The following is a 19,060-nucleotide window of genomic DNA, read 5'->3' as shown; positions in this document are numbered from 1 at the left end:
GCACCACTCTAGGCATGCCTGCGACAGTCAATAGTATAGAGAGACAACATGTACCGGGTGGTCCCACCCGTTGTCTGACGCTACCCACCTTGCACCACTCTAGGCATGCCTGCGACAGTCCTGGCTGTGAGGTAAGCGGCAAACACCAGTACGATGACGATGAGGCGCTTGATGAGGTCACCGTCGGAGATCTTGATGCGCGCCGCTGACCGCACTCGGAATACAACTGATATCCTGAAAGAGAGAGTGAGTGAGTTGGGTTAAACGCCGATTTGACCAGCATTTTAGTTACATCACGGCTTGACAGCTTGACGTGACAGGAAATCCTTAAGTGATGGAGGGCCCCGTTCCACAAAGCGCTCTTAGGGTTAAGGCAATGGTAACGCCAATACCTTCACATAGACTTACGATAGTCGTACAAAATTGTTTTGTGGAACGGGTGAAAGCCATGAGCACCGGTATGGTGCGGACAAACCTACAGTCCTCCCCCCTTGAAATAGAATCACGAAATATCTCGAACTGAGCACTTCAAATACTACATCTGCATTTCCCCCTTCATTTTGTGCTGGTGAGGAACGTACGTTGCACATTCTGCTAAATATAGCCTCTGAGCGATGCCGTCCCAGCACGTCACAGGCCAGCACCGTGTTCCCTAAGCGGTCTTAGTGCTATGGCTGTCATAAGTCTAAGTTTAATGTATGGGAGTTACGGTCGCCCTAGTGTTAATATGACTTCGTGGAACGATGCCCTGGGCACTTATGCGGGACGGGTCCAACTGATCACTGATGTCAATAACTTGGGGTATATCAGGGTATATCATACGAAACCTAATGGTGCCACTTTGGTAGCGTGATTATGTTTTTCTGATTATTTTCTCGAAATTTCGAGTTCTTTCTCGTTACTTCGAGTTTTTTCTCGTTGTTTCAATTATTTTCTCGTTATTTGAATTATTTTCTCGACATTACGTGTTCTTTCTCGTTACAGCGATTATTTTCTCGTTACTTCGATTATTTCCTCGTAATTTCGATTGTTTTCTCGGTATTTCATTTTTTTATTTCGATTTTTTTTAATAAATTTAAGTTACGAGAAAATGATTGAAATTACGAAAAAATAATCGAAGGAACGAGTTAAAAAAAATAAAAATTCGTGAAAATAATTGAAATAACGAGAAAAAATTCCACATTTCGAGTTTTTGAGATAAACTTAAAACGAGAGAAAAAATCGAAATTGCAAGAAAAAAACCTCGAAGCAACGAGAAAATAGTTGAAATAACGAAAATATAAACGAAGTAAACAGAAAACAGTTGAAATTACGAAAATATAATCGAGGTAACAAGAAAAAAATAAATAATTGAAATTTCAATTAAAATAAATATGCTCCAAAAGTGGGACCATTAGGCTTTCGTAATCACGCTTCATCGCGGTAGATCGCGGCGTGACAACTTCATGTGAGAGGAACACTCAAAGTGACTCAGAGCGAATGCGTTTACAACATTGGTGAGAACGGGTATGGTGCTGAAAAAGGATCAGAATTGGGGCGAATCATGAATCCGAAACAATCAGCTGCGGATTTGGGGCGGTATTTTAAATATTCGCGATGTTATTCTCTTCCTATACACACTTTTAGTATTTTCAATGTGTTATTTCAATCGAACCAACAAAATATACCAACGTGAACACTGGAAAAATGGCACTGCACCGAAAGTACTTTGGTTTATATTTCTGCCGTTCACCTAATCAACGCTTCCTGAAAACTTGGCATTTGGTACATAGGTGTAATTGCGGCCACTCTTCACTTAAACTCTGTCACGCTCTTAAACAGAACCGGGTCTGTGCTTGAACGCAACAACGACGGGGAACCAGTTCAAAAACCTCTACAAAAGGGACACAACTCACAACGACTCGGACCACTAGAAATAATAAACACAAGGCTGCGATTGCGAGCTTAATTGCATTCGGTTATTGGCTTTAAGCATGGAAGATGAAACAAACGGAATAAAGCAATATCTATGAATAAACCAACTATTACTCCAGTAATGCGTATGCATGGAGCTCATTTCTCCATGTTTGCGCGGACGTTGACCAATTACGGGGCAAACCTTTGCCCTGCAATAGTGTTGACCCCATTTCATCTCCCGCAGCATCAATCACAACTGAAGATGCTTCAGCGTGACCATATTACTCAGAGACAAGATTCCTGGTACACTATGTTTATTCAGTATAGTGGGAACATTTCCAACCGAGATTACCAAAGCTATTATAATAATTAGATCTATTTTATGTAGGTCATCTTTACTTTGTTTTAAGAAGACTTGGCATCCTTCTTGAAAAAGAGGAATGAGATGGAAATTAAATATGCGAGATAGTTTTCATTGTTGAAAAAGCTCTTGGAGGACGTTTTAAGGTGAAAGGGGTCGATGTACTTAAGAATAATCGTTATAGAACAGGTTGGATCATTTCCCAATGTGGTTTTACTGTCTTCCCGCTAAAACGCAAGCAGCAAGCAATTATTGTTATTTTTCAACATGTCGCAACGAGTCAGTAACGAAAACTCACTCAGATTACAAAAACGCGTGTTTTCTCGCCATGAAATTGGAAAACGGAATTGGGAAAAGAATTTTTATGACTGGATTACGCAAAATAGGAGAGTTTGTTATTGTTCACATTTAACAATTGTCAGCCTGCAGTCGCCAGCGATAATGAAAAGAAAGCATGTTTATTGATATTTATCACAGACGGACCTGTTACATTTCTGCCAGTACACGGAGTTGATCTCTGTTAGGTAGGGGGTACGTGTAAGGTTGGATGTGGGTGGGTTTGCTGCAGTTTTATCTTCATCGCCTCTTGGGCACGGGTGTCACGTGGCATGGAATTAATGCCGTTTGGGAATTGCTTGAAGGCCATATATTGATAAAGCTTTATAGGAATCGAAGTTGTAGGAGTGTAAAAATGTTTCTCGTTTAATCCAATTAATTGTCAGGGTTGACACAAGTTGTTTTTCATCCAACGTTTTCTTTAGCCCCCACCCTGTGCCGTAACGGTTTGATGACGCGCAACTATCCACGTCCCTCACTGACCAGAGTGTGCAGAAACCCATGCTTGTGGGAAAAGGTGACTATGCTTGTCGTAAGAGGCGACTAACGGGATCGGGTGGTCAGGCTCGCTGACGTGGTTGATGCATGTCATTGATCCCAATTGCGTGGATCGATGCGCATGATGTCAATCACTTGAAAGTCTGGTCTGGATTATTAACAGACCGCCGTCATATAGCTTGAATATTGCCGATTGCGGCCTTTTACGGCAAGCAGGGATGGCTGAAGACCTATTCTACCCCGGATCGTCACGGGTCCTAGACAATTCTGGACAACGATGCTGGAGTGTCTGGATCCCGTGGGTGTAGAAGGCTTCCTTTGGCGTTTACCACCCACGAGGACGATTTAGTGTTGACACATCGAGATTCAAACCACCATCATACGTTTCTGGTACGCCATCTCTGCTCAGATATGTGTGGCGCCGTAGACAGCTAGGCATCCGTGCCCTTTCCTCATGCCCACCATGGATCCAGGCGTTACAGAAAATGACACTCGACACCTCCCAGATTTCGGTCAACAATCCAAGTTTACCAGTGGTTCTATTGTTAGTTTAGTTATCTTTCTGGTCACTTGTGAACAGAAAGGTGGGTGAACAGAAATTAGGTTTTGCGTCGCGTTCAAGATAGTTGCAATTCACACCCGTGAAGATCCGGGGTAGAATAGGTCTTCAACAACCCATTCTTGCCGTAAAAAGGCGACTGTGCTTTTCGTAAGAGGCGACTGACGGGATCGGGCTGTCAGGCTCGCTGACTTGGTTGATGCATGCTATCGTATCCCAATTATGTGGATCGATGATCATGATGTCATTCACTGGATTGTCTGGTCCAGACTCGATTATTTACAGACCGCCGTCATATAGCTGGAATATTGCTGAGTGCGGCGTTAAACAAGAACCAACCCAACGAACATTGACTTTGAGATCATAGAGCGACGTGCTTGTATATGCATGTGTGTCTGTGCTTGTACGACTCCGGACTCCGGTTTTATAGTGCTAGCCCACTGAGATACCATACCCTAGTAAAACAAGAATACCCCACTCAGACACAGTATACGGATTCAGAGCCGACCAGCCCTTCATCCCCTTAACGCCGAACGTCAGAGAGGGTAACAACAAGAACATCCTTTTAACGTCTTTTGATATGACGCGGTCAGGGATCGAACCACCGACCTTCCGCTCTCTGGGCAGACGCTTTATCCACTGGACGACGGAGGCGGTCGTGAGGAGACGGGGGAACGGGGATGTAAATCCCCTTGAGTGCAGATAAACCATCATACGTGTGACGCTTCCTCAAAGTCGTGCAATAGTTCTCATTTTAACACTTAGTTATAACTGTCTGTGCATATAACCCATTCGCCTGTCTGGCATTCAACCTTTAATTAGGGATAAATGCACTTTACTTGTTCACGCAATGATCTGACTTTCAAGCGCTACCCGATGATGCTCATAACAGGAGTATTTTTGAATTTCATTACCCTCTTCAGGGGGCAGTTGTACGACCCTTTCTTTTTACAACGTCAAAGATAAAAGAAGAAATTCAGAATAAACGCCGAAAAACGATACGTCTTCCTTATCAATTCAAACATTTATATCTTGTAAGCATCGCACGAAAAAACGTCTTCAAAGATCTCAATTTACCAAAACCACGCGGAAAAAACCGTTAATGTTTCTTATCCACAAAACGTTGCTTCCAGAGGGGAATGTTCGAGATCATTAAACGACTCAAGATATTTCTAGAACGAGAGGTTTTAACATTTCTTCGGTTTTTGTGCTTCCGAATTGACAGTTTCGGCAGATGCACTTATTCTGAGCGGATGGTTTATGTCATAGGACACACTTAACTGATCAGTGGCTGGGGACAGAAGTGAAGAGGCTGAAATGGCGGATAGCTTCCTGATGAGGTTAAGGCATTTGCTAACACCCCAGAGTAGCTGTATATAAACTTCAGACGTTCCTGGTTAAGATCAGGGTTCCAATGGGTCAATGTGACATTCTAGTTGATGATATTGATGGAAGTAACTGTTTAATGGCGCGAGAAACTTTCCTGGCTTATGGTAAGTTTGGAGGATTTCTTTATGTGATTAGATGTCTCACTGGTAAACTACCACAGTGTCCACCATTCGGGGGGGGGGGGGGGGGGGGGGGTAACTGTGCCATTATTCCGATAATGACGGGAGAGAATACTAGTCACCATATCGAGATTTTATCAATTAAAGTATCGTGTCTACCAGTACCCTGACCAGCTTCAATAACGTATAAAATAAGATATCTACGTATAACAACATTCCACCAAGCCATGAAAACATGTTTCCCATCATAAATGTTTTTTTTCAAAAGGACCAGGGAATCAGGTATTCTCCTCCAATTTTGTTCTCAGTTGCCAGAAAACTATTTCACCAGCTCGTTACCAACAATGGCGGCGTACTTGATGCACGGAGCGATAACTCTTCTCTTAAAATGCGGACAACATATAAGTCCACGGAACTAACATAAAACCCGGATTTATTACCAGACAAAAACCTAAAAGTATTGATCGGCTTGGAATCGTTCATTGCGTGTTTGAAAATGTTTGGAAGGAGGATGAAAGCGTCTTAAATAATGTCCATGGATGTTGTCAACAATAACAATGTTCTTGTCAAAGAGAACTAGGTTGTTGAAACTGTTTCTCAGTTATTACTTAATGTACATGACATTGTTGCATTATCGCCTTCTTAAGAACGCGATTTAATAGCTGAAGAACCGTGTACATTTCAACCCTTTCACAGCCTCTAGTATAGATTCATAAGATCGTTTTCATTTTGTGTCTGTTTACTCGAGTGTTAATGGTATATCGACCAAGATGATCTTAAATGCTCAGTGATGTGAACAATGTTTGTTTGAATTAAACACTTCAGTTTAATAACCACCTAAGTGACATTTTCATTAAATCAATAGCCATACATAGACTCCTAATGTATCAAAATGTATTCCCACCATTTAATGGCATCTTTGCTATGCAACTAACATCACTATAATGCATATATAGCATTACCGAAACCATATCAAAGACAGGAATTGTTTGACCTCAGTTTTTACAAAAATTGAAGTAACTTAGGTCACGTTGTCATAACTACAACACATGACCCCTGAATGACCTTCACCATTCGTCCACGCTAGCTGAAATACATTCACCCTGAAGCTGCAGTGGTCCCATCTTCATCCATCCAATAATTAAACTATGGGTCTTTATTTGAGATCAAATTTGAAAAGGGAGTTTAAGTGAAATATTAATGACTTTTGGTTTAATCAATTAAATTTAACAGAGGGAATAATTAAAACGACTGCATCCATCAAAGTTTAAAGGAAACAAGTTTCAATTCCTATTGTATTTACTTCCAGGTTTATATAATTAAACACGATAATACAAATATAATTAGAGAAAACGAATGTCCGCCTGTCCAGCCCTAGGGCGCTGGTACGAGGCGCTCAGTATTTACAGGTTTGATCCAGAAAGAAGCACTTTGTAAGCACGTCCTACATCAACCCAAACTAATGGAATAATTAAATTTTCAAACACAGCATATAACAAAAGGACCATCAATTACTCACCTCCACGTTTTTAATAACAATGCTCCGTATGATATGGAAAATCCAATTTCACGAAACCAGAACCGCAAACAGCAAGTCACAACACTGGCTTCAAAATAACCCACGACGAGCTGTAACAAAGCGAACACAATTAAGATCTAGTAACAGATGTAATAGATGTAACGATAAGTGTAACAACCAAGGGTGGTCATCGTTTCGTTTGAATATCTATTTTCATCAAATTAAAAGAAACTTACGGGTTGGAGTTTGTATGAAAATGGTTGTATATACTGGTCATAGCATCGTATTTTTCTAAAGCTTGAGTCATAAATTTAGCTTACGCTAATACCGACCTTAGTTTTCTACTGAAATGTTGACGATAGTTGCCGATTCTGCCTACCGGGGGCACGGGTAAGTCTTCTAAGGCGCCGCGATTCGCTGTGCAGAGTTGCATCCCTTGGGCACGCCAGAAACCTATGATTGTGGGTTCGAATCCCGGTTCGCCTCGATTATGTTTCTAGGTTTGTCAGCACCATACCCGTGCTCGTGGGTTTCACCGAAGTGGTAAACGTCCGAGACCTGCATCACTTCGGGCTTTCCTCCCACATTAAGCTGACACGCCGTGATATGACTGGAATACTGTTAAAAGCGGCGTTAAACCTAACTCACTCACTCACTGATGCCTACCATAAATGCCTATTGTACCTACTTATTCCATAAAGTAATTGAGTGTATTTAACGTCCCTTTGAACAGTACTTCAGTGATATCACGACTGATCGCTTCCTTAAGGAGGAAAGCCCAAAGTAAGGTTGGTATTCATAGTTAAGGTGCTGACAAAACTAGAATATAGGATTCGAACCCTCGAGCATAGGTTTCGTGCACACCTAAGGGACAGAACTCTGCACAGCGAATTGCGACGCCTTAGACGCGCGCCGAAATCCAATGCTGAGGGAATATAGCAAATTTATTGTTATCTGTTTTCACGGCGAGGCCACCGTGATAATCATACTTTGCGCCCCGATGGGGAATCAAACCCGGGCCTACGTACTGGAGACGGAACGCTTTACCCACTGAGCTACTGATCAATACCCTTATTTCACTGTCCTTGATGATTTTTCATTCTGGTTATGTCTGTTCTGATTTTATCATGATGGTAATTGCCAGCTTTGTAGTTTGAATCAGGTTATTGTGTACATACAGTTCAAAATTCTGTTTTAAAACTTTAATTTCTTCGGTGAATGAAATATTCCAAAAAAAAATTCCTTTAATTCTACAAGCTTATTATAGAAACCGCTTTGATCATTTATTGAATAATGTTTGTACATTGACACAGAGGTATCAATTTTCGCCTGTTTCTGAAGTTAAATTGCACAAATATAAGTCATCTGGGAATTTCAATCACCGGCGATGATAAGTCTGACTGCTGTCGGTTTCAAATTCCACAAGTTAATTTGATTATCATCTTTGTTTTCAGCGCTAGTGACCTCTATGGGTTTAATTCGTGTCTGTTGCCGCACGTTTTATATAAATAACTCTAAGAAATATACTTTAGCAGCTGTTAAACACATCGGGGACCATTGATTAGTACTACATGACTGAAAAAAACCTGGTAAAAATAATGAGTGAATGAATTTAAGTTTCGTGCATCTTTAAGTTAGTTGGGTTTAACGCCACTTTTGACAGTGTTCCTGTTGTATCACGGCGTGTCAGTAAAACATGACATAAAAGCCACAAACAACTCAGAAATGTACAACGGGTATTGTGTATACAGGACACAAATCTGGGATTCGAACCCACGATCAGAGGATTCTGCCACAGCTAAGGGACGCAACTCTGCACTGCAATGCGGTCCCTATGACATCAGGACCATGTCAAATCTTCGCTGAAGGATGGCCGTGATATAATTACTTAGGATGTTAACGAAATATTTTCGAGCAATGTCAGTTTGGTATATACACAACGTGAAATGATTCGAAAGTTAAAGTGAAAAAAATTTAATCAGCTCTCCCCCTGGGGATTAGGCCAAAGAAAGTCTTTTGATGCTATTTCCAACTCACGTATTTTTCCAAACTTTTTCCCGCACGTGACGACATGTATTTTTGTCTCTTGTAAACCGTAATTTTAGTTCTGCATTCCATACCATGAAAATAAAGCCTTTTCTTCTCGCTGATTTTACTAAAACCAAAAAACAACAGCTGTTTTTGGCTTTTCACAAAATGAAAATTTAAACAGAGCACGCTTACCGGACAGTAGAGAAAAAATGCACCCAGCAAAATAATTCTCAGCAGCACGGGACTAGCTGCCTTTAATACCTGGAAAGACAGAAAGAAGATTATGTTTAACTCTGAATAACGTTTAAATACAAAGCGGATGAAATGAAAAACGGCCTCAGCTTTGCAAGTTTAATTTGGTATAAATGGTATCAATCAAATGGCAAGCAATGGTTTGAAGCACTGGCATTATTCTCCAGAGTTGCCTCCCCTGAGGTACAAAACAATAATGAAAGTTGAGAAACAAATGTGTATTTTTTTCCGCTACTCGCTTTGAACATTTCAAATTGTGGGTACTAAATCACAAGCGATGAAATGTTTGGTGAAGAACGAATGCAGAGCTCAGAGCTAGTGTGTGAGGTGGGTTCACGGCGCTTGAAATCGAACCCGAGTTTTCGGCGAGACGATCGAAGGCTTTATACCCACTAAGCTACCCCACTCCACCCACGATGATAATTTGCAGACCACATTAAAGCTATCAACGTGTAATCACTCTTGTAATCAGTCTTGAACATTTTTCAGTTTTTGTCACTCTGGGCCACTCTGCAAGTGAGGGACCCGTGAAGATCCGGGGTAGAATAGGTCGTCAGCAACCCATGTTTGCCGTAAAGGTGAGGTGAAACGTCGCGTCCAAGATTATTGCGCTTATGTAGCAACGTGCATGCACATGTGTGTGTGGCTGATTGTACTAGCCCGGACTGATGCCGATTTATAGTGCTAGCACATTGAGATACCATGCCGCCGTTTAACATGAATACCCCACTCAGACACAGTATACTGACTCCGAGATGACCAGTCCTTGTTTCAGCCCCTTAAACTTTAAACAGTATTCAAGTTATATCACGGCGTGTCAGCTTATGTGGGAGGAAAGCCCGGAGTGATGCAGGTTTCATCAGATGTTTACCACTTCGGTGAAACCCACGAGCACGGATATGGTGCTGACAAACCTAGAAACATAATCGGGGCGAACCGGGATTGGAACCCACAATCATAGGTTTCTGGCGTGCCCAAGGGAACTCGCGGTGCCTCAGGCGACTGGGTCATCCGTGCCACCCTTAGTGATGAAGGTCGTGGTTTACAATTTTTGTGAAATCGACGCTTGTTGTGCATTCGTCACTAGTCGCCCATTTCCGTAACTTCCAAGCATACCCGTCGAATGAATGTTATGAGCGAAAATACGACAAACCAGTCAGAATGCGCACATGACCTCATGTACTTCGGTCAAGAAATTCCTGTGGAATATTTTTGCTATATTGATGTCTTGCATCTAAAATATACCCAAGACACAGTTAAACGTGTTCAATCATACTTTATAATACTGTCCAGATGTATTTTAAATAGCAAATTTCCTAGGGAGGTTCGATATTAAGGGTAAATATACGTGAATTATGCAACGAGTTGACAATTCTTTTAGCTGTGTCCGTTTGCGCTTAGACGGAACCCAGTCGCAAAAATGGCCCCGAGAGGGGCCCTACTCGCTATTTAGCTTGTCCCGGACCAGTCGCGAATGGCTTATTGTGTTGACAGACCAAAGTTCATTTCAGAACCCAGGATTCGAAACAAGTGAAGACAACAGTTCTCTGCGATTTGAGCCTTTCATGGAATGGGGTCGGACGGGTAGCCTAGTTGTTAAAGCGTTCGCTCGTCACGCCGAAGATCCGGGTTCGATTCCCGACATGGGTACAATGTGTGAAGCCCATTTCTGGTGTCCCCTGTCGTGATACTATTGTAATATTGCTAAAAGCGGCGTAAAACCACAAAAAAGCGTGAGAGTGACACTTCCATCAAGGTCACGACAACCCGTCTTCCCAGGTGTCCATTCATCAAAGCTTTATCCCAAAGCCAATCCTGATCCTCAATTTAACCGTCTCTTATTGTCAGCATGGGGTAATGGGGGGTCTACCAAGTGTCGGAATCGCTATAGGGGTATTTACAGGAAAATGTTTGAACACAGAGAAGCACGATCTGTTAATTAGGCCAGTCTGACGTTGTCGCCACTCCATAACACACACGGGGCTCGAGCCATCACAGGGAAATACGCCTTTGGGTTTAAATGTTAATTCGGTTGAAAAAGAATCTGTCATGGCTTTATTTCTGAATACTAAGTGTTGCACACTTCAGGGCTGGTGAAGGGGCGGTCGGGTAGCCTTGTGGTTAAAGCGTTTGCTCGTCACGCCGAAGACCCGGGTTCGATTCCCGACATGGGTACATTGTGTAAAGGCCATTTCTGGTGTCCCCCGCCGTGGGACCGATTTATAGTGCTAGCACACTGAGATACCATGCCGCAGTTTAACATGAATACCCTAGTCAGACACAGTATACTGACTCCGAGCCGACCAGTCCTTGTTTTAGCCCCTTAATGCGGAGCGCCAGACAGGGTAAAAACAAATACCATCTTTTAACGTCTTTTGGTATGACGCGGCAGGGGATCGAACTCCGGACCTTCCGCTCTCCGAGTTGACGCTCTGCCACTAGACCACGGAGGCGGTCCCAAACATGTTAAGGATCACCCGATTCTTTGATATTAATACAGGTTATATTAAAACAAGTAATATGAAAAAATCGGATGATGATTAACTTTTTTTCATGGTACATCTATATTTCATCCTTTCTCCAAACTGATGGCATTGCGAGTCTGCCGCTTTGTGTCAATAAGTCATATCAACGTATAAAACGTCGTCAAAGTACATACCTCAATCAGGGTACGTCTTTACCATACAAGGGTACATGTATATACATGTACTGACGTTTACTTTTAGCGTCATTCCATTCGAACCATAATACAACAGAGATATGATACATTGGCTTAAACGGAAGCCGATCAGCGAACAACACTGAATTGGTATTATATGTCGATTGACGTATTATATGCCAATCTGACGTAATATACCCAATCTGATGAACCAGTCAGGCGTACTACGCCTCTGTTTGACGTACTAACTCCTATCTGAGGTATACCCCTGTCTGGCGCGTTATACCTAAAATCTGACGTCGTATACTCAAAGCTGACGTATTGTATCCAATCTCAAGTACTATACCCCAATTTGATGTTATATTCCTAAATTTGACGTATTATATCCAATCTGACGTCCTAAACCCCAAATTGGCAATTTGATGTAATATTCCCAAACCTGACGTATTACACCCACTCTGACGTACAAAACCCCAATTTGATGTAATATTCCCAAACCTGACGTATTATATCCAATCTGACGTACTAAACCCCAATTTGATGTAATATTCCCAAATCTGACGTATTACACCCACTCTGACGTATAGAACCCCAATTTGATGTTATATTACCAAATCTGACGTTTTACACCAAAACGGACGTACAAAACCTCAATTTGATGTATTATTCCCCAATCTGACGTATAATATCCAATCTGCGGCTGTCCCTGACCCATCAACCATTGTCTTGCTGATACAGACACAAATACCCCCAAAGGACATGGGGAATCATGGCCTGGTAGGCTAACTCCCTTCCATGTGAAAAAACGTGATTAAAGTGCTACGGGCATTAATGTAATCCCGCACCCTGCTCGACACGGGACCCAATGGAGATGTATGATTTCATTGATGGCTGCATCTTACATTATCTTTATGTCTGACCGACAGTGGATGCAGAGTCTGTCATTAGGAGAGAACATGACGGGGTTTTCATTGCAGCGCTATATTACGAGTACAACTCGTGGTGCTAAACTGCATATGGAATCGGAAGCGTGAGGTTTCAAATGTTAAAGGTACCACTGTCCGGTAAATTTAGATACAGTGTTCAATTCATAGAGCAAATCAGACGCCATTTGTTAATTATGGATGACGTGGATCAATCTAATCTCAGAATTTACTGCCCTAATCCACATATTACATTAGGAGAATGAACGGATTCGTTAATATTTAACGTCGTATCCGCATTATTTCAGCTATATAGCGACGAGAATATGTTTTAATATCTACAAGCACGTCATACAAATACAAAGTTTTTTAAAGCAAAACTTGTCAAACTTTATTTAGGATAACAATATTATTTACGACTTTTTAAATCACAGGCTATAAGCCACCAGCAACCAAAGCTAAGACCCTGTGCCAACTCTATAGGTTGGTTGGTAGAATTGTTGTTTAACGCCGCACTCAATATTCCAGCTGTTTTACGGCGGTCTATAAATAATCGAGTTTGAACCAGACAATCCAGTGATTAATATCATGACCATCAATCCACGCAATTGGGATCGATGACATGCATCAACCAAGTCAGCGAGCCTGAACACCCGATCCTGTTAGTTGCCTATAAAGACAGACAAGCATAGTCGCCTTTTACGGCAAGCATGGATTGCTGAAGACCTATTTTACCCCGGAACTTCTGGGTCCAACTCTATAGATGAGGAGTGATGACTATCACTTGGAACTGAAGGTGGAGAGAAAGAGCGAGTTTGAATCCGTGTTTTGCAATATCTCAGCAATAAAACGCCGGAGACACCAGAAATGGGTTTAATACATTGAACCAGTGTTGAGAATCGAACCCAGGCATTCGGCGTGACGAGCCACCACTTAAACTACTAGACTATCCAAAACTCCTAAGGAAATGGGTTCACTCGCCAATACGAGAAAAAGGAATCTAATATACTTGTAAAACATACAGCGAACCCAGATTGTTAACACGAATTATTAATATCAAGCTAAACTGGCGATGTAGTGTCCGTTCAGTTCATATAGTGCAGGGGCGGTCGGGTAGCCTAGTGGTTCAAGCGTTCGCTTCTCACGCCGAAGACCCGGGTTCGATTCCCGACATGGGTACATTGTGTGAAGCCCATTTCTTGTGTCCCCCCGCCGTGATATTGCTGGAATATTGCTAATAGCGGCGTAAAACCATACTCACTCACTCACTCACTCACTCATACAGTGCAAAACAATTTAAGTAAATGAGAGAACAATCAAGTCTGAATCATGCAAACTAGTGATTGAAAACATGAACAATAGGGTCACGATGACACGCAATCGGCGAAGTTACCTTTCGCCAGTATTCTTCTCTAACGTGAGTGAGTGAGTGAGTATGGTTTTACGCCGCTTTTAGCAATATTCCAGCAATATCACGGCGGGGGACACCAGAAATGGGCTTCACACATTGTACCCATGTCGGGAATCGAACCCGGGTCTTCGGCGTGACGAGAGAACGCTTTAACCACTAGGCTACCCGACCGCCCCCTCCTCTAACGACAATCGCGGGGTCCAAGGTGATGATTCTACATAAGGACACACACACAAGGGCTCACCAGTTGTCACCATAGTTTAGTAAGTATGAGATTGGTTTAAGGCTGCTTGAGCATCACATGTATATGAAGGGGAGCCATCTTGATGTTTAGGGGAAACCCGAAGCGATGCCGATCTCAGTTTCTTTCACTTTGGTGAAACCAACGAGCACGAATATGGTGCCGACAAACCAAGAAACGCAATCAGAGGGAATCTGGATTCGAACCGACATTAATAGGCGCCTGGCACGCCTAAGAAAGGCAACTCTGCAAAGACCAATTACGGCGCCTTAGACGACAGGGCCACTCGTGTCCCCACTCCTCCCCCACTTAGTTTTCCCTACATATAAAAATGGACTTTGATCTTTGTATGATTCCAGGATCTATCCCCTTGTTTGGAAACAGATGGGTTTGCAACCGTTAAGTTAAAACAATCCGGATCGAAAGTCTTCGGAAGTCAATCGACTCTCAACTGACAGGTGATTTCGAACCTAAATCATCGTTCTCATGTCAAGATAATCATATTCCCTTGGGGATAACGAACGGAAAATCGATACATGTAAAAACGTTCAACAGCTTGTCCTTCACGGCAGGTTCGCATTCCACGACTACGGACCGATGTATACAGCTCACAAAATATTAAGCAACAGACATGATGTAGTAATGTATCAAGGAAAGTTGCAACTCTCAATGACACAACCAAAACATGTGTAGCGTAATACCAAAGTTTGTTTGTTTGTTGTTTAACGCCGCATTCAGCAATATTCCAGCTGTATGACGGCGGTCTGTAAATAATCGAGGCTGGACCAGACAAGCCAGTGATTGACATCATGAGCATCGATCCACGCAATTGGGATACGATGACATGCATCAACCAAGTCAGCGAGCCTGTCCACCCGATCCCGTTAGTCGCCTCTTACGACAAGCATAGTCGCCTTTTACGGCAAGTATGGGTTGCAGAAGACCAATTCTACCCCGGATCTACAGACTCGAGTATTTACAGACCGCCGTCATATAGTTGGAAAATTGCTGAGTGCGGGGTCAAACAATAAACAAACCAACATAACGATGGTATCCAGGTCTTGAGAGACCCGTATGCTTTTCACAGGTTCACAACCGCAACTTTTGTGCAGTATATTTTCAATGTCCCCAATAATATACTGAATCGAAAACGTCACCATGGATAGATATATGAGAAACCTTATTTGTCCAAACACTGTAAACATACTTTGAGAAATATTAAAAAGATGAACTTGGCAAAACTGTTAATCAAGTTTGAAATTATAGTGTCAAATGTTCTTAAAGTGAAACACAACACTAGTCTCTGAGAAAATGGCATCACAATTCAGTATCTCGTGTGTCCGCCATGTTCATTGATGACTGCAGTGCAACGTCGATACATGGAATGGATGAAGCGGTTGATGAAGGTCATAGGCACTTGAGCCCACACTCTGAGGAAGGCCTGACGCAGTTCAGCTGCAGTTGTCGGCCTTGGTCTGACGTCATTCAGTGGTCTTTGAATCTCGTCCCACAGGTGCTCAATGGGTTTTAATCGGGGCTGAGGGCTGGTCACTGCATGGTTCTGATGCCATTCCGCTGGAGGAAGTCTCGTGTTGCTCTCGCAGTGTGGGCACGGGCGTTATCATGCTGAAACTTGTGGTTGCGGCGACGTGCCAAATGAGGTATGGCGTGTGGTCTCAAGACTTGATCAATGTACCGAGCTGCTGTGACTCCATTGCCTCTCTCTGGACCGATGTTCTGGAAGACCACAGGGCCGACCCTCTGTGCAAGACCAATTCCACCCCAGACCATGATGCTCGGACCACCCCACGAGTCTCTCTCAACAACACAAACATCTGAATAACGTTCCCCCAGCGTAGTCAGACTTTCTCTCTCTCTCTCTCTCTCTCTCTCTCGCTGACATCTGCTGTTGAGATACAGTAACGGCTCTCGTCTGAGAAGAGGACTCTTCCCCAGTGCTGGTGGCGCCAATGCTGGTGCTGTGTTGCCCACGGAAGACGGTCCCGGCGATGACGTGGTGTCAGAATGGGTCCTTGGTGTGGCCTGTGACAGTGGAGGTGTCTGCTCGTCAATCATCGACGCACGGTGTCCGCACTAATGTGTCGCTGGTGTGTCCCCATGGTCTGTCGAGCAGTTTCCGCAGTGGTAACAAAGCGACCTTGAAGATGCTGTCGCACAATCTGACAATCCTAACGTCGGGTGGTGACCCTTGGTCTTCCACTACGTGGTCGGTCATCTGTAGTGTTAGTGGTCTGATACCTTTGCTGGAGCATGTCTATCGTCCTTACTTTGACTTGAAATGCATTGGCTACTTGCCGGGCGAATTGTCCAGCTTGCAATCGTCAAAGGACTTGGTGTGGCTGATTTCTTGTCAATCTTGGCATGTGGTAGCAATTCAATAACGAATGAATGTTATCCGATCTGATAGTTTTTTATAGGGCAAGAAATGGGGGAACGCATGTGCATTTCAATTTGCATGGAACTCACGTGCAACGGGTTACCATGGCCGTTGCCGTGATGCGTTTGGGCGATCGGTTTTATTAACACCTGCTTTGTTTTTTTATCATCAAATTTCATTTTTCTTGACAAGGTAATGTTAAATTTTAGAAACTTTGACAAAAATTACCCAGATATTTAAATGACAACTTTTCATGCAATGTTACATGGGGTGACGTTTCTTTTGCGGTTCAGTATATAAAGCCTGTTTTGTCAGTGTAGCAAATATCTGTAACGCAATGTCATGTTTGTACCTGTTATAATTTGAGTAGAAATATTTTTTCGAGACATCCAACATGTCAAGCGAAACTTAAATTTGCTTTCGTAAAATCTGAGACAAATTATTGACAAGTATTGTGTGGTACATAACCCCAACCACCAATCCCTTTTTGCATGTTTCTTTTAACGATAACACTGCATATTATCACACATGTATAACTAAAACATGATGGAATCATCTCAAGGGCGGGTTCCGCCTCCGGTATTGGGAATAGAGGAACAAATATTCCTTCCTTCAATCCAGCATCCCTGTGTGCGGTCAATAGCGTTCAAACCATTCTCAGTATCACGTAACGTTCAGCGTTGCAGCTAATCCACATGGTGCCAACTGCTGTGTTGTAGCCAAAAGGATGCTCAATCCTTAAAACACCACCACGTCCCTTTGTAAGTCAACTCTCATACGGGTCTTTGTGAAATAGGGTTCAAACACATGACGTACAATGGCCTAATTTGATTACACTGCCAGTAAAGACTCATCCGTTCAAAGCTTGGGCCATCTTCAGAAGATTGACAGGTTCTTCCAGCAGTTCCACTGCAAACAATCTGTTATCGGAATTCAATCTGAAGGCAGTGCTTAATCTCCTTGAAGCTTCGAAAGGTACATTTTAAGCTGTTTCACTTATGCACTTTGGAACATTCTTGCACGTCTCTTTGAAACATTGTTTATGTTAAAGGTGATTGTTAAAAACATTCTAGAAGGTCGATTTATTTCACACTGTAGCATCGGTAGAAAAAGGGTTCTTAATAACATGTGCAGGGTAAATATAGTTGAGGGATTCGAATTTTTATGTCTGACAAAGGACACATATTTCTCTACGGAGTGCGACATACGGACATGCGATGAAACACGGTGTCGGGCGGTAAAAACAGAAACTTAAAAGCATGTGGTAACGTTGCGCCGAATCCATCTGCTGATGCTCCCCATTAAAGAGAGAGGCACAAACAGGGAGTTAATATTATTGTAGTAGAGCTTGAAAAGTGTAGTTTGAAGACGGGTCTTAAAAGAACAATCAGATGAGGATTCCTTGATGGGCAAAGGGAGCGAGTTCTACAGTACAGCTGTTGCATGTGCACAGTTTTGTTGGTCAGTTTGTTGTTTTACGCCGCACTCAGCAATATTCCAGCTCTGTGACGGCGGTCTGTAAATAATCGAGTCTTGACCAGACAATCCAGTGATTGATATCATGAGCATTGATCCACGCAATTGAGCGAATTCTTCAGTACAGCTGGTGCATGATTATTTTGTTGTTGGTTGGTTTGTTGTTTTACGCTACACTCAGCAATATTCCAGCTATATGACGGCGGTCTGTAAATAATCACATCCAATCTGGAACATCCAATCCAGTGATTGATATCATGAGCATTGGTCCAAACCAAATAATGTTTCTGTTTTAGCACTACGAACATTTGCCGATTTTCGTATCTCATGTACCTTGCTGGTGGACCCGTGAAGATCAAGGGTAGAAAGAGGTCTTCAGCAACCCATGCTTGTCCCCAATGAAGATCCGGGGTAGAATAGGTCTTCAACAACCCATGTTTGTCTTAACAGGCGACTATGGTTGTCGTAAGAGGCGACTAACGGGGTCGGGTGGTCAGGCTCGCTGACTTAGTTGATGCATGTCACCGTATCCCAAATGCGTGCATCGATACTTAAGATGTCAATCACTGGATTGTCTGGTCCAGACTCGATTATTTACAGACCGCCGCCATATAGCTGGATACTGCTGAGTGCGGCGTTAAACATCAATCAATCAATCAATCATCAATCCTAGCTAGGGTTAATTCACTGATGAGCTGAGTCAGGTGATGGTCCACGTTAACAATGGGAACTCAGAGAGTGAGTGAGTGAGTGAGTTTGGTTTTACGCCGCTTTTAGCAACATTCCAGCAATATCACGGCGGGGGACACCAGAAATGGGGAACTCAGAGAGAGAGAGTCTTGTGCTAAATTCACACTGACGCGTTACCAACCATAACTCTATGAAATCTCTACCACTAGAGATGGCATTTTGGAACTAATTCGTGTTTCACAACGGTAATGATGAAAGTAATCTTGCGACGAATCCACACGATTCCAAATACAGATTTGAAA

The 19,060-nt window shown here is 42.7% G+C and overlaps 1 protein-coding gene across 2 annotated transcripts in view; it reads right to left on the bottom strand.

The window, feature by feature from the left end:
• LOC124135293 (probable G-protein coupled receptor CG31760) overlaps window positions 1-19,060 on the bottom strand; it is a 288,076-nt gene that overhangs the window by 45,929 nt on the left and 223,087 nt on the right. For both annotated transcript variants that reach the window (XM_046500559.2, XM_046500560.2), the window contains exons 7-9: window positions 8,901-8,969; window positions 6,678-6,787; window positions 89-234 (exon numbers count right to left, since the gene is read on the bottom strand). In XM_046500559.2, the coding sequence (XP_046356515.1) occupies window positions 89-234; window positions 6,678-6,787; window positions 8,901-8,969 (325 nt within the window). The remainder of the gene's footprint in view (window positions 1-88; window positions 235-6,677; window positions 6,788-8,900; window positions 8,970-19,060) is intronic.

This window comes from Haliotis rufescens, unplaced genomic scaffold, assembly GCF_023055435.1.
Source record: "Haliotis rufescens isolate VD_foot unplaced genomic scaffold, xgHalRufe1.0.p SCAF_19, whole genome shotgun sequence".
NCBI lineage: Eukaryota > Metazoa > Mollusca > Gastropoda > Lepetellida > Haliotidae > Haliotis > Haliotis rufescens.
This window is presented reverse-complemented; position numbering and strand designations above follow the sequence as displayed.